Below are 15,613 nucleotides of genomic sequence, written 5' to 3'. Positions count from 1 at the left end.
AATTTTCTGGTTTTAGTTTTCTGTTTCTAAAGACTCCAAAAATTCCTTTATGTTTGCAGCCCAGTAGACCTGGTTACCCCAGTCCCAGATCCAGTGAAGGGTTTTATCCAAGTCCACAGCATATGGTACAGCCAAATCATTACCAGGTACTACATTTAATCCTGTGAACGTTTTTTGGTTTTTTTTTCAAATGGGGCTTTCTATCTCAGTTGCAGCTGGTGGGATTGATTCACTTCTTATGTGGTTTATTTTAATCCAGTTCTGTTCAATGAGTTTTGTTTTGCATCAGAAAAAAAAAAACAACACAAACTGAGCCTAGTAGGTTTACTCCAGATGGCAGATATTTCCATATCTGATGTGGTGTTCAGATTCCTGAAACTGCAGTAAAACACATCAGCCATTTCCATATTTATTGAAGGAATGTGGTGTTCATGTTAACATTTGTGCTGAGCTATGAAATTACTTGCCTTATAAAGTGGGGGACTTTCCTTGGGATCATTCATATTTTATTTTCTGTTGCCTGATAGCTGCTCTACCTTTTGTATCCTCAGAGGTTTTGCTTTTCTTCCTAACACTGCTGAAGAAATTTAAAGCAAAAGTTTTTCATTAAAGGACTTTGAGTCAATTTTAGGTTAGTTCAAGGCTACAACTGTTTACAGGCATCTCGGTCAAGGGTTTTTTTCATGGAGAGGGGGAGGTTTTCCTTGGTTTAATAAGTACTTCAGGCTCATTAAAACGACTTGGATTTTCCTGTGGAGAACTTCCCAGGCCATGCAGTTAAGCACACTAATTACATGGTGTCACTCAAGTCTTAAGCCTGTAACATACAGCAGGAGGTACATTTTTATGGGGCTCTGTAGGGTGATGTTTGCAGGCTCCTATTAACTGGAACATGAGCTCTGCGTGTGTAGCTCTTACATATGTATCTATAGATTTAGTTTTGTTCTCAGAGGACTATTTAGTTTTGTCCTCAGAGGACTTTGATCTTCTTGACTGAAGAGCTTAGAACACACTTTAATGCTCCTGGTTTGATAGGCACCCTCAAATAGTTTTAGTTATCCCCAAAAGTTATATTTCTATATAATAATATATATATATAGGTATTCTAAAATAGATAGGCATCATCAAAGACTAAAAAAAGAGGGGTTTTGTCATGTTTTGGCTCAGCTTCCTTCTTCTGATGTTGCTTCCCCTCTTCCCTCTCAGCGACTGAATTGAGTCATTTCTGTGCTTTCATTTTTACTGTCGGGGGGGGGACGTAGCTACTAATTATGGGGAAGCACAGGTCTTATTAATATCTCCCTTTTTTCTTGTTTTTCTTTGTGTGGGGTTTTTTTGCCCCCCCCAAAGGTGTCTGGCTACCCTGGTTCTCATGGGATACCAGCCATGGCAGGCAGCATTTATCCTGGGCAAGCTTCTCTCTTGGATCAAGCAGATTCCTGGAACCATCGGCCTCAGGAAATATCAGTGTGGCAACCAAACATGGAGGTATTGTGAACTGGCACGTCTGGTTTTGTGTTCTTTACAGTTAAACACAATTTTTATTATTACAAATTATATTACTGTTATTATTTAGGTAGATCTGTTGTAGGAAACTTAAGTGTTTCTCTGGTGCTTTTTAAAATTGCCTCACTTCGGTGGGCTGGGAGTCAGGACTGAATTCTGTTCCTTTTGAAACAAATCCTTCTGTGTGAGGCTGGGCATGAAGTGTCAACACAAATTCTTGATTGTTACTTGTTGTTACTACTTATTATCTTAACTGACTGATAGCAAATATTTGGGGTTAGTTAAAAGAAGGCTTTACTGGAACTTAGTGCTGTTGATAGAGATGGGAACGTTTCACGTAAAATACATAATATCATTACTGTGTAAAAATACCCCTCGTGGGAGATACCCAGCTCAGATGAAGGATCTGAGGCTTCTCTGTAACTTATCCAGAACAGAAAATGAAATAGTCTGCAAAGCTCTTCTTCCTGAGTTTTATTCCTTTTGGATGCTCTTCAGCCCCTTGTGATGTCACGGAGCTGCTGAAAGGAACATCAAATTAATTCCCTTTTTAACCTTCTGTCATTTCTTTTCCTTTCTCCAGTGTTAAATACATTTGCATTCCATTTTTTTCCTTCCACAGAGATTCACTTTATGCAAGCTTCTGTCTTAAATCCATTCCTTCTCTAACCAGCTCTATTCCCTGTTCTTCTGATAAACATTTAAGTGATAGCTGAGACTTACCTGTTTGTTACCAAATTCCCCTTGGTTTTTTTAAAAACACTAATTTATACACTATTTGCTAATGATTTCCAGGCAACATTGGGATATGGTATGTGGAGTATTTGTAAGCTTAAGGCAGGCATAAATATTTGCTCAAAAATTCATTAAAAAATGTTTTTGTGACATGCTTTGCAAGTGTTGGCTAACATTGAACAGCATATTTATTTTGAGTAAAAAAAACCCAACTTATCTTGCAGCTTCTAACAACTGGATGGTTACATTATTGCTCAAACCAAGAAAACAAAATTGATAAATCTGGTTTTGTTGTCCAACTCAAATGAAGTGCAATAAGAAGCAACAATGTTGCTGAAAACCAGAACAGAATCTTTCAAATCTGTTTGTTTGCAGTGACTTAGGACCGAGGCAGATAAAATGTTTGCAGTTGGAAAGAGTTTCTTCTGCTGCTCTGCTTCAGTTTATGAGGAGTTCGAGGAACTCTGTTTGGCTGCTGTTGCACATTGGGCTTCTAAAAATCTGTTCTTTTATAAGCTATAAGTTCTTGCAGCTGTTTATACAAATTTTAAGTTGTGAGACTGAATAAACTTAACCCTGGATTGTAGGATTCGGGCACTATGGACATACGAGGGATGAGCCAAGTTCTCCCCACACACCTCATGGAGGAGAGGTTGATACGACAGCAACAAGAGATGGAGGAAGATCAGCGCTGGCTGGAGAAAGAGGAACGATTCCTGGTAATCCTTTCTTTCAGAGTGCTTCTTAATTCCTTCTAATTGTTTTCTTTTTTATTGCAGCTTGCTAAATGTTGTCATTTCTGTGAAATGAGAAAATTTACTGAACGCAGGAGTCACTACTAAATGTGGGTTTGAATTAAGCGTTCAGCTAGTGAGTCCTCTATTGCAGATATCTTGAACATCTGTGACCTTTGGTGAATCTCATTATATCCAGTTGAGTGTTTATGTGTGGGAAGTTGTGGATAAAATTCTGTGCCAGTCTGGAGTTTGCCAGTTTGTTCTAAAGGAGATGGATCTGTGGGTATTCCACCCCTGAAAAAGGGATAATCAGCCATCTAAGGGCTCTGACTGTGCTAAGAGTTGTAAGCAGTCCTGCAGTGGAGGAATAATGACATGTGTTAGTGGGAAGAAGTACAAGGAGAGCTCTGTGAGGTGAGGAAGAGCTCTGAACATCACCAGAAGGAGGAGGAAGAAATCATTGGTAATGGGATCTTCCAAAGCCATTTCTCTGCAATTCCATATTTCCTTGTTGTCAGTGCCCCTGGTGTATGTTTTTCGGTTCAACTCTGGCTTCCCACTTGTCAAAATTCAAGTTCTTTGTTAAAATTCTCCTGCTTGAGGCTCATGGCTCCAGGTGGAGCAGAAGGTGGCAGTAGCAGGTTACTCTGTGCAGGCTCCTGGGGAACCTGTGAGTTCCTGAGCCTCGTGGGACAGGTAGATAATTTACAGTGCTGGTGTGGGTTGTGACAGACATCACTCATGTGTTTGATCTCAAGCACGTTTCAAGGGATGTTTCAGTTTGGAAGTCTTTCATGTTGTACGTATTTACAAAACGTGCCTGTATCCATGCAGGTTCCTTGGGTGTGTTGTGGAAGGTACATTTGGATAAATGAGCTCTCCATTTAAAGCAGATGGTGACAAATAGTCTGTGGTCTCTGGAAGAGTTCTCTGCACTGTCTAGAAGTGGTCTCCAGGAAAATCTTACAAGTGGATTAATTTTATTTTAGACACCAAAATTGCTGGTTGTGTTTGTCTCACAGAACATGAAATGGTCTTCTAGGGATCTTTAACCCAAGACATTGAATTCCTTGAAAACAAGAATTGATGCTTTATTCTCCAGGAAGCCAGAGGTCAGGAAAGGAGAGCAGGTCTTGTATGTAGGCATTACCAAGACCTCATTCCTTTCCAGTTGACTTGTCTTAGTCTCTCAGGAATTCAGTTATGTTTGGTATTCCCAACTGTTCCAACCAGCCAGTGGCTGTAAAGACAACCAAGGCAGGATAAATCTTTTGAGAGCTACTGATAGATGCCCCTATGTCCAGGACATACTGAGATTCATGTTGTACCAGAGTTAAGAAGTTACTTTTGATTCAAGGATATCAAAGCTGGTTTTCTTCTAAATCCACTCAGGAGTTTGCAGTTTGCCACTGGGTGACAGTAAAGAAACCACTGTGCCCAGATTGCTTTGTCCAGTTTGTTACAAGCTGAAGAGAGGGAGGGGAAAGGAAAATTTCTTCCCTAATTTAGGCATTAGTTTTCCAGTCTTGAGTGGCACCAGTTGCTTGTGACTTACACAACCCAGGAGGTCAAACTCATCCCATTGACAGTTAAAACTTCCAAGGTGGTCAAGAACTTGTTGAGGAATTAATGTGCCTACTGGGAATGAGGCATTCATGTTTCAGGTGGGAGTAGGTTGTGTGGGAACTTCCTGCAGAGAACTTTCTGAGTTTTTCTGCAGAATAAATGATAAATATTTCTAGTGTTTGCTCTGTTTTGATTCAGTCTCTGGACCATTAGGATGTTTATTATACCCCAGATTGATGTTGAGGAGGATCTTGCTGATTTTTCTTTTATCTCCAGTACAGTCTTGGCATATGTTTGGAAGAGTGTGTTTTCATTATGTGTTAGTTTTATTCCAAGGAGACACCATCTCTGTTGCATCTATTCTATTGAGGAATTGGAATCCATAAGGGACTTCAGTTCTTTTTTTTTCCCCATTAGCATTTTGACTATCGAGATTTTGGGGTTCAGACTTGAATGCCCTTTACAGATTTATACCCTGTGTCAGAAGCTGAACAAGCTGCTGATAGGCAAAGGGTGTCTTTGAGCTCATGGCAGGATGTGTGTCAGGGAAATCTTCCATTTATAGATGGGTGTTTCTTGGAAGAGGAATGTGGATTTCGGCGTTTAGCCCTGGAGGAATCACGATGGTAAAAGAGTCGTTGTGGGGAGTCACTCTTGGAAGCCTTGCAGATCTCCTGAAGGATATCCACAGCTCATGCATGACAGTCCAAACACATAAAAATAAGGCATTAAGGTCCACGTAATAAGGTCCAGCATAGAAATAAGCCACAAATTACACACACACATGTTCCTTGGCCCATGTCCTCTGGTGAGTGACTAGTGACATTTCTGCTTTTAGGAGAAGTACTTTCCCTATTTTCACTCCAGGTGATTTAGGAAGAAGTCTTGGACCTCCCTGCTTCAGGTAGGTTTCAGAAGAATATTTGCCCTTTTGAGCACAGAGAAGAACAAAGAGAGGAGAGCCAGATTTTAATATTTAACTTACGTAGAAAAAACATTTAATATTTATGTAACCATCTGTAATATTCTCAGTGTAAACTGTCTACTTCCAAAAGCATCTCTGTTTACCTGTCTACTTCCAAAAGCATCTCTGTTTACCCAGTCTTCAGGCTCTACAGCACATCCCACTTGTGTACTGCTGGGAGTTGGACTCACAGAGAGCAACTGCAAAACATTTAATGTAAGACACTTCAACGAGACAAAAAATCCTCTGTGGGATTTCTGTTGGTACAATTTTTGTTTCCCCAGAGTAACAGCAACTTGCTCACGACTTGGAATTTATTGCTGCTTCTACAGGGAGAAAGCACAACTCACAGCACGTTAGGACATGGATAAACAGTGCTGATGTGTGCTGGAAGGGACACCCCAGATGGGGAATTAAGTTGCAGTGGCATTGAAATGGAAATGTGCTGGTCTTTGGGGAGGTTGTTATCAGTGTAAGCAGTTTGCCTGAAACTGGTCCTTGGAGAACATGGGACTAGTCAGTGCTTGAGAGGAGACAGAAATGTTTGCTGCAGCCTTAGCACAATCCAGAATTCTGAGATTCTGCTGTAAAAAGAGAAAACAAACAGGTCTCTCCTCATGGGAAGCTCCTGAATGCAAATGAATCTGTTGTGTAAAAACCTGAAGAGTAAAGAAGTGTTTAATTTTAAATTGTACCAAATACATTCACTGGGAGGTGAGAAGAGAATTGGTGAAGGGGTTGATTTTCAGGGATCTAGGACTGACACTCCCTCCCAGCCCCTGCCAGGGAGGGGATGTGGATACAGCCCAATAGTCTGGCAGCTTTAATGGGCACTGATTAAACTTGTGGACTTTCATGCTCTCTTGATAGCAAGTGCTTTGGAGATGAGCATCTCCAGGAAGGACAGAAATATCCAAATTATTTTTGAGAAAGCTGAAGCGAAGACAAAGCATTACTGCACCTAAAGCTTGATACAGGTCACTGCAGGAGACAATCTCTGTCCAGGGCATGTGCAGGTGGAGGGTGAGAAGCTGCACTACAAACATGTTACTATCTCTGAACATTTTATACAACAGTTCTTTTCTTTTGGGCCTGTTTAACTCCCTCTTTATGTGGAGTTTCCAGTTTGAACCTTTCTTTGTGACTGTACTGATGTTACGTGCATTACTTTTAATCATATAAATAAAGATATATATGTTCGTGCCTTTTAGTGACTCCTCAGCAGACAGAACAGTGTTCTGCTGAGAAATTTATAGTCCTTTCTGGGATAGGCTAAGAAGAAATAACTCACATAGTTTCTTTATCATGCTTGGATTTGGGTTTTTTTTCTGAAATTCCCACATAGTTGTGGTTTTGTCCTGTTTTGACACTGAGAACTGCAATTCAAGTATAATTGATGTGAGCTGTTGCTAAAATAAGATTTTAATTTTTAGCTTGAGAAAATCCCACCAAGACATTAAAATTCGACATGTCCTGAGAACGCCAAGACTTGCATGTTCTTTTATTAGCAAGTAGCCAGAAATAGTGGAAATAAAGTAGATTATGTCCCCGTTTGTCAACGTTACAGATCCTATCTGAAAAATCCTCTTGACATTTCCAAAGATTTCAAATAGCAGACTATTTATTAGACAAAAGATCCCTTTACTTTTGAAAGATTTTGTTTTTCTGCAAGATTTTAACAACACAAGAGTTCTCCCTCTCTTCTGTTTTTTGGGAGGGCTGCCATGGCAGGGACTGGAAACATGGCAGGACGTGCTTTGGGGCTGTGAAGTGGTGTGTGAAGTACAGAACGGCTTAGTTTTGGTGTGAGGCTGATTTTTGACCAAGAGAATGTTGCACTAAACACTCTCAGTATTAAAAATCCAGCAATGCATTGCTGTCAGGCCAGCATGAGGGGCTCAAGTTGAAGTTCTTGCCACTGCAGAGGCATAAGAATTGCTGCTAAGTAGTATTTTAAAATACAACGGGAGTTTGATCATCCAAATCACCTTTACTGTAAAGTAACTTGTCTTTTGAAATTTCCACAGATACACAAATGAATAAATCACAGTATCATTTACTAAAATGGGAGCTGTTAGAATTTATTAGAACACTGAAGTCAATAAATATGTAATTGGCCTTTTCTTGGACACTGGACACAGAAGTGTGTTGAATATTTCTCTGTTGTTCCTTGTGTTCCTGACTATCCACGTTTTGATGGGGCAGAGGAGAATGTTGGGAAAAGATGAAAGAAGTTTATGGGGTTAAATATTTCCCTGTCTGATATGATTGTCTATTTTTAATCTGCAAGTTTTTTCAGGCAGTGACCATTTCTGGCTGTTCCTCACTCAGTCTGCAGAAGACTGAATGAAAATTCCAAATATAAGCCTTCCTGACAAATTGAAAGCACAACTGGAGTATTTTTAATGACAAAAGATCAGTACTAGTGTATCTTTGCAAGTTCCTTCTGCCCTGCTGGTTTTTAGATTCTCTTAGCAGGATATGTGAGTTGGAATTATTCTTTAGGGTTTTTAAAAGGAGGAAAGGGATCTGGAGTAGCTTTAAACAAGAAAAGGATATATTTGTCCCCCCCCAGACTAACCCTGAAAGGACATGGGGTCAGTTTAGTTACACTCAGTATTCGCACGCCTACGTTTCTCTAAATAAAAAATGTTCCTTCTCATGCTGTGTGTGACCATTTTATGTATAAATACATGCAGACATGTGAAGGAAGTTGTATTTACACTGCTGTAGATGTGCATTTTATCCCCTTTCATTAACTCCTCATCCAGTCTCGTAGGAGAGTCAGATAAATCCTCTGGTTTTAAGTGCCGGAATTTGTGCACTAGAGACATGCTCTCATTCTTGTGAGCTTGTGTTGGCAGATCAGGGTTAACCTTGGTTTCACATCCACTGTTCTTTGTCTTTCCATGTAATTAACCTTGTCCTTGAAGAATAAATACAAACTACCTGGATTTGCTGTGGAGACATGTGGGGTTTTCCAGTGCAGGGGCAGGAGTTGGACCCAGTGATCCTGGTAGATCCCTTCCAACTTAGGATATTCTATGAGAAAAATTACCAGTTTCTTTGGGGGGGGAAGGTGTGGTTTAATTTCTACTTTTTTAGGACAACCAATCCCCGGGTTCCTGTGCTTAAAACATAAAATAGACATTTTTGTTGCTTGTAGGGGGAGAAAATGGCATCTGCATGGCTTTGTTAGCTTGCTGTATCCAAATGGACTGTTTAAAGAGCTCCAGTAATTGGCCCCATTTGCAGGCTTGGAGAGGGAGCCAAGTACATATAAGCCATCCTGGGGCAGGAAGCGGGAATTTATGCACAGCGTTTCTCATCCTGTGGTTGGAATTTTGCTGTTGGGAAGCAAGCGATTTTGTTTCTTTTTCTTCTTCTTTTTTTTTTTTTTTTTTTAAAGAAAACCACAACTTTTGCTGCCTTTGAGAAAGTTAAAATGCAGGTTTTCCAGTGTTGTGCTGGGGCAATGGTACTATGGATATTCATTAGGGTGTTTTTAGCCCCGTGCTGGGAGTGGGTGCTGGAGGAGCGGGAGCAGCCGAGGCTGCCAAGGGCTTCAGGAGCTGCGGTGGGGGTGTAGGGGCTGGAATGAAATGACATCTGGATTTGTCAGTGTGTGCTTTTAACAGGATTTTCCTGGCTTTTTCAATGCCTCTAAGCTGAGGGCATGAGGGGTGAGGAGAGCACAGAGTGAGATGTTTGATTTCTGTTTCAGAAACCCGACGTGCGGCTCTCCAGGGGCAGCATCGACCGGGAGGATGGAGGTCTCCAGGGCCCAGTGAGTATATGTGGGATCTTTTCCTCCGGTTTCCTGGTAGAACGTGTCATACCCCGTCTCAGTTGTTGGAGACAACTTAAAGTTTTTGCTAAATATTTCCACTGTTATTACGTGGTTGTACAACTTTTCCAAGAGGCTCAGCTTCAGCGAGAATGGCAGCCACGGCAAACGGGTTCATGCAGCAGTTTTGGGGGGTTTGTGGGTTTGTTTTGTTTTGTGTTTGTTTTTTTCCCCCCCGTTGGAGCTGTTCTTGAAACAAATCCTAAAATGTTTCTATAAATATGTTGCAATAATTTTCAAGTGGTCATGTGCTGTAGAATTGGGGCTTTTATTTAAGAATGTGGATTGTTTTCTGCAAGTTCTGTCAACAGGAAGCAGGATTAAAGTAACTTTTGCAGTTGTTTAAATGGGTTTTCTTGCAAGGAATGTAAATGTTGCTGTTGTATGACCCAGAAATCTGTTTGGGGTAAATGATTCTCTGTGAAACAATGGGAATAAATCCCACAGCCATTCCTTTATTCCCAGACAGCAGCTGCAGCTCGAGTGTTCTTTTTCAATGGCTTAACTCCTGTGTGTTTAACTAAAACCATCTCTCTAATTGTTTAATTGCCATTGGAATCTCTGGATCATACTGATTAGTTTAGGGATTGTTAATGACACAAACCTGGTGCTTCACCCACTGTTTTTCCCTAGGGGTCACCTTTAAAGTAGAGAATATTTTAAATTCACTCTCCTGGTTCATTTGGGATGAGATTGTAAACTCCTAGTTTGGCTTCAGCATTTCTTCACCATTTAAGAATTAGGGATTCTTCCTCCATTTGCAGCCAAAGCACAGTCATGAATGAGTGTATAACTGACACACTGCAGAATGATCCCTGGAGACATTCATGTCTGGAAGCTCCTAAGATTTTTTCCATGAAATTGGACAAGACTATTAGTTACTGTTATGCCTTGGATATTGTTGCATCTTTATATAAGAGCAAGTTCTGTGCTGCTTCTGAAGATGTTCTGAGATGCCCTGGAGATTTTGAGGTCATGTCACAGGTTACAGCCCCCAGATCCCAAACTGTTTGTAGGGGAAGTCCTGTCTGCCCAGAGGAGGTAGTACAATTTCACACTCCATTTGAAAGAGTGTGAAGAAAACACTTGGTGATCATGGGCAAAATGAGTTTTAAAGAGACTCTAATTCGTGATAACTACACTTCTGGTTCCAGAAATTGATTTTGCAGTTTTATCATTCTCAGTAGATTCAGAACATACTCTGTCTTCATTTGCAGTGGGAAGTGCCTCATGCTGCTGTGAGTCAACTTCAGTTTCTCATCGAGAGGATGAGAAATCGGGCAGTGACACAAATGAGGAGTTACCACACACATTTTAGTATTTCCTGACTGATCACATGCTTTTCACATATACTCTCATTACACAATTTTCCAGAAGTTAAAGTTCAAGAATTATCTTAGTGGGATTTTACTCTCCTTCCTCTCTTGCCCCCTTTATTTTCCCCCGGGATTATCAGATTTGAAATATTTAGGTTAACAGCACAAATCAAACTTAATGACATGACCAAATGTCTCCACTTTGTCTGTGTCCCTATTTGTGAGGTGACCAACCTCATCAAGCAACAGACCAATGTTATTTCTATTCTCCTTTAGCTGTTGGGGCTTTTAAAAAGCCCCTTCTGTTGTGCTGTCCAGCTGGAACTGTGGTCGACCTTTGACCGCACAAATCGTCTCCCTGCAGTGGCAAACAGCATCTCTGTAGGAATGTCACCTATCCCTGTCACCTGTCCTTGTTTCCAAAGTTTGTACACTTCCTTTGTCCACCTGAGTTCCAGAAGAAGATCCCTGCTCCACCAGACCAGCCTTCTGCCCTACTTGTTTGACTTCCAGCGCTTTGGAATTGCCTGTCTTTGTGCTCTTAAAAAACAACCAGCATCCATGGGCCCCAGTACCATTTCTCCTTCACCACTGTGACCTCTACAGTTGGATCTGTGGACACAGGCTGGAAATGCCTGTGACTATCCCACCACGGTTGAGTAACAAGGAAGGATAAACTGTGATGTAGAGGCAGGGCTGTTGTGAGCGATACAAGATACATGAAAATGCTTTTCTTACTCTGTAACTAATAGACCTGTAGTGAGGGGCTGATGATGGTGAATAGGGATGTATTTTTAACTGTTGGGAAATGTGCTGAGAACTGGCTGCTCTCAGTGTTTGAGACAGTGCTGATGAAAGCTGTGAGCACTGCAATAACTACTTCAAATGTTTATTTTGTTTTATAGGCTGGTAACCAGCACATATATCAGCCTGTGGGTAAACCAGGTAAGCAGTAAGTTCACTGTCATCTTGAATCCTTGATTACAAGTCTTCCAGCAGCAGTAGTGACAAAGGTTCGTGCCATTTCCATACAGGGTGAATTCAGTTCCAGGTACTACACACAGATGTTTGGTGCAGTGTGTGTTCAGATTCCTTGTGCAGGTCCCAGACATGCAGTCAGCAAAGCCAGGGAAGTGTTTAGATCAACAGGCAGGAAGTGTCTAGAGGAAGATGAGTCAGTGTGGGACTTCACCCAGTGTGGAGTTCAGACATGTAAAACAGAAGTAGACACCTGAAGCTGGGTTTCCCAGTCTCAAAGTGAATCACACCCAGGATTCCTTCCAGGAAGAAGTCCAGTTTTCCCAGACACACACACAGCGTGTTGGTACTGAGAGGTGAGAACCTCTCAGAGGTGGAGCAGGTGTGTTGGGAGCAGTAGTGGTTGCCTCCCATAGGGAATTTTTCAAAGTATCCTATAAAACAGTCGAGTTCTCACAAAGTGCAGCTCCTACAAACAGTGAATTCACTGCAAGACACATTAAGATGTCCATCTCCTGTGCTAGTAGAGAAGAGCACGTGCAGCCTGTGTAGCGTGGGCAGACCAGAATGGTGCAGGTACTTCTGGCATGTTGGTCCTCTAAAAATGTGAATTGTGTCTGTTAAGCAGATCACGCAGCTCCGCCAAAGAAGCCCCCGCGCCCCGGAGCCCCCGGACATCTGGGCAGCCTGGCCAGCCTGAACAGCCCCGTGGACAGCTACAACGAGGGCGTGAAGGTACATTGCTCAGTGCCACCTGAAACACCCTCAGAAAGTCACACATTACTGCTGTGGGGTAGTTGGGTGCTCCTGAAGTCGAAAGTGTGGAAAGCAGAGGTGACCAAACAGCCCAAAGTAAATGCTGCCCTGGCAGCTCTCCAGGGAGGTGGGGAGGTCACTGGTAGGCTCGGGTCCTCCATGACTGTGATTCAGCGTGTTCCTCACCTAGAGCCTTGCCCAGGTGAGCTTGTTTCTAGTTTGAAGAGCATATGAGATGTCCCATATGGACACAGCCTCCTTTCCCTGCTCAGTGGGAAGGAGCACACCCAGGGTTCCCAGTTGCTTGGGTGGTACCAAAGTGTCTTGTTCTCGGTCAGAGGGAAGTAAGACCTGTCTGAACTGTGGTGCTCAAAGAGCTCTTGCTGCAGCACCCAGGCTCCTCAAACCCTACGAGCTCTGGGGAATAAAGAGGGGAAATGGGCTGTCTGACCTGGGCTTGAGATACTTCCCTTGTGTTGTTTCATCTCCATAAATAGGCAATAAAGCCAAAACTGAAACGTGACAGCAGTTGTGTAGCAGAGATGCTGCTGTGAAACACAGTGTCCTGCCCCTGCTGCAGTTGGTGTCCACAGAACTGCTCCTGAGGATGTCAGGCACTTGCAGAACCATCCCTGTGTGCTGTTCCCTGCCAGTGGGGCTCCTGTTACCTTTCTAATTGTCAGGAAAGAATGCCAATCCTGTAGTAAAGAGAGGGAATCCATGTTGTGGTGGCCACAGCAGTTGGGATAAGTCACCCTTATTTTAGGTGCTTTGAGAAAGTACAGAAAAGGCCCAGTTTATCTAAGCATGAAATTCAAAACCTGCCATCAGAGCAGTATGTTCAGCACAAATTGATCCCAGGCACTGCCAGCCTGTGTCTCACTCCTGCTCTTGTTCTGGGATTATTGGAATGTGTAAGAATCAGCGTAAACAGCTAGCAGTGATGAATTTGAGCAGGATTATTTATTATAAGCTGATGCCAGTGCTTTTTGAGCTGCCAAGCCTCAGAAAATGTCAAAAAGCAGTAACAGATGGGTTACTAAACTTGGCTTCTCTAAAGTTTCCTTTCTAAATGCTGATACTGGAACATGAAAAATGTTTTCTGAAATACATCCTTTTGATAAACAAACTAAACCTGAGCAGCCAAAGACATCAGTAGTGACAAGTGAACAGGATTTGTGTTACTAAATAGCTTCTTGAGTAGGAAAGAAGGGCTGATTTTATTTTTTTCTGTTAAGATTTTCTTGAAATTAGATTGGTTTATGTCCCATGAGGAAAACAGCCTGTTATTTTTTGGTATAGCTTTGTTAATGACTGCAGTCCTAAACTGAAGATGCTTCTAGGATTCATTTCAGACTCCCTTTTCTGTACACCAGGTTCAGATTCCCGTTTCAGTCTCCCTTCTCTGCAGAACACAAATAAAGAGGATTGGGACTGCTTGTCCTCAGGAGTTTTCAGGGGAGGCCCTGGGGAGCACATGGGTCTGTGTTCGTGGCTGAGGCAGTGTCAGCCAGTTCCACAAGGAAACTCAGCACTTCACAGTCTGCAGAGCAATAGTGTTGATGTTGGGGAAAAACAAAGAGAAATCAAGTGTTAAGAAATACAGTGTCCATAGTTTTGGAAGGTTAGGGCCTGGAATTCCATGGGTTGGGTATCATCTAGAGTGGGTTCTTGGTAGTTCACCCCAACTGTGATTAGTCATTGAGAACGAGAGCGGCACAGTTACATGACCATGTTTTTTCTATCATGACTTCCCAAAACAAAAAGAAAAGTTTCAGAAAGATGGCTACAACATTTTCTTAAATCCAGTGAGTACTGGATTGTTTGTGTAAAGGGCCCAGCATTCCCAGGACAGGTTGTTCCCCACCACTGCCCAGGCCCTCTGCTCCATTCACACTCTGCTGCTTGCCAGACTGGCTTGCTCCTGTCCAGCTTTGCATGATGTCCTCCCATGTGTTTAGTCAGAAGGAAGCATGGGTGCATGGCAAACCCTTCCACTGCCCACACGGGTGCACAGCAGGTCATTCTGTAACACACAGACCAAGAGCTAACACGAGTGACTGCCGGGAATGGTGAGGATGCATTTCCGTTGCAGGCTTTTTAACTGGTCTCTTATTGCTACACATGTTTTGGGTTTGGTTTGGTTTGGGGTTTTTTTTTTCCCCTGCTGAGTTTTATTAATATTGTTTTTCTTTTTTTCCCTTCTTTTGGTAAATTTCTTTAACCTTCCCCCACATTCTGCTCAACCATAGCCATGGAGGGTAAGCAGTGCGTGAGCGTGTGTGTCCGTGCCCTATTCCAAAATGTCTTTGCATGTGACTTTGCCAAATGACTTTAACTTCTCGATTGCTGAAACCAATTGGAATCACAGCCTTTCCCTGCTGATTGAGCTGATTACAGTGTTCTTTTTCCTGAAGTACTTTCTGATCAATGCACTAGATTGAATCTCTGTAATAGCTGTTGGTATCTACTTAATGAAGTGCTACAAAACGAAATCACCACATGCTAAATCCTGCACTCCTTCCTTATAGAGAAAGTCTCATCCAAGTATTTCATAATTTCCTCAGGGCAGTATGTCAGGTGCTTCCAGTGAAACATCTCTGGAGCTGGGACCAGTCCTGAGAACCAGCAGTAACCCAGTGTGGGGGGCTGAAGCACCACAAGCCATTTCAGATTGCCAGGGTGGGTAAACCACCCTGTGACCAAGAGGAAATCAGCAGTTTTTTAACCTTCTTCTTCCACTGAGTGGTTGCTTGGGCATCCCATAGCAGGGAATAGCTATGGGAAAGTGGGATACCTGTAGCTTTACAGTTCAGAGATACTGAGGACCTTACAGAAGAAGTTTGCAAATTTTTTTTTCGTTTCTGTCCCAGGATTATTTCAGTCTGTCTTGAATTTAACTCCAGACAGGCTTGACTCATTGGAAGTTTTGCATGAATAAGGACTACAGGATTTTTAACCTATTAGGTTTTTTTCTGATCTATTGGAAATCAACTTTCTAAAAGCAGTCCATGTTTCCCACCTGTTTACAGGTGACACCATTTTTGTTAACCTGCTGTGGATTTTCATTAACAAAAGAATAATGTTACAGAATCATAAAATGGTTTGGGTCTGAAGGGACCCAAGATTATCTCATTCCAATTTTCCTTTCCATATCAGTGTGTTATTATATGCTCTGACATTGCTTTGGAGCACAAAAAAAAGCTCC

The 15,613-nt window shown here is 42.1% G+C and overlaps 1 protein-coding gene across 18 annotated transcripts in view; it reads left to right on the top strand.

Annotated features, from left to right (window-relative positions):
• PTK2 (protein tyrosine kinase 2) overlaps positions 1–15,613 on the top strand; it is a 190,770-nt gene that overhangs the window by 171,975 nt on the left and 3,182 nt on the right. For 10 of the 18 annotated variants that reach the window (XM_051802056.1, XM_051802045.1, XM_051802043.1 and 7 more), the window contains 6 exons: positions 60–146; positions 1,351–1,488; positions 2,829–2,960; positions 9,233–9,295; positions 11,577–11,616; positions 12,275–12,384. In XM_051802056.1, coding sequence (XP_051658016.1) covers positions 60–146; positions 1,351–1,488; positions 2,829–2,960; positions 9,233–9,295; positions 11,577–11,616; positions 12,275–12,384 — 570 coding nt within the window. The remainder of the gene's footprint in view (positions 1–59; positions 147–1,350; positions 1,489–2,828; positions 2,961–9,232; positions 9,296–11,576; positions 11,617–12,274; positions 12,385–15,613) is intronic. The other 8 variants (XM_051802044.1, XM_051802046.1, XM_051802048.1 and 5 more) reach the window with 1 other exon arrangement.

The sequence above is a fragment of the Manacus candei genome, unplaced genomic scaffold, assembly GCF_025592945.1.
Source record: "Manacus candei isolate 608988 ecotype Guabito, Panama unplaced genomic scaffold, ASM2559294v1 h1tg000054l, whole genome shotgun sequence".
In the NCBI taxonomy this organism is placed as follows: Eukaryota; Metazoa; Chordata; class Aves; order Passeriformes; family Pipridae; genus Manacus; species Manacus candei.
The sequence above is the reverse complement of the archived record's forward strand: the minus strand, read 5'-3'. Positions and strand labels throughout refer to the sequence as shown.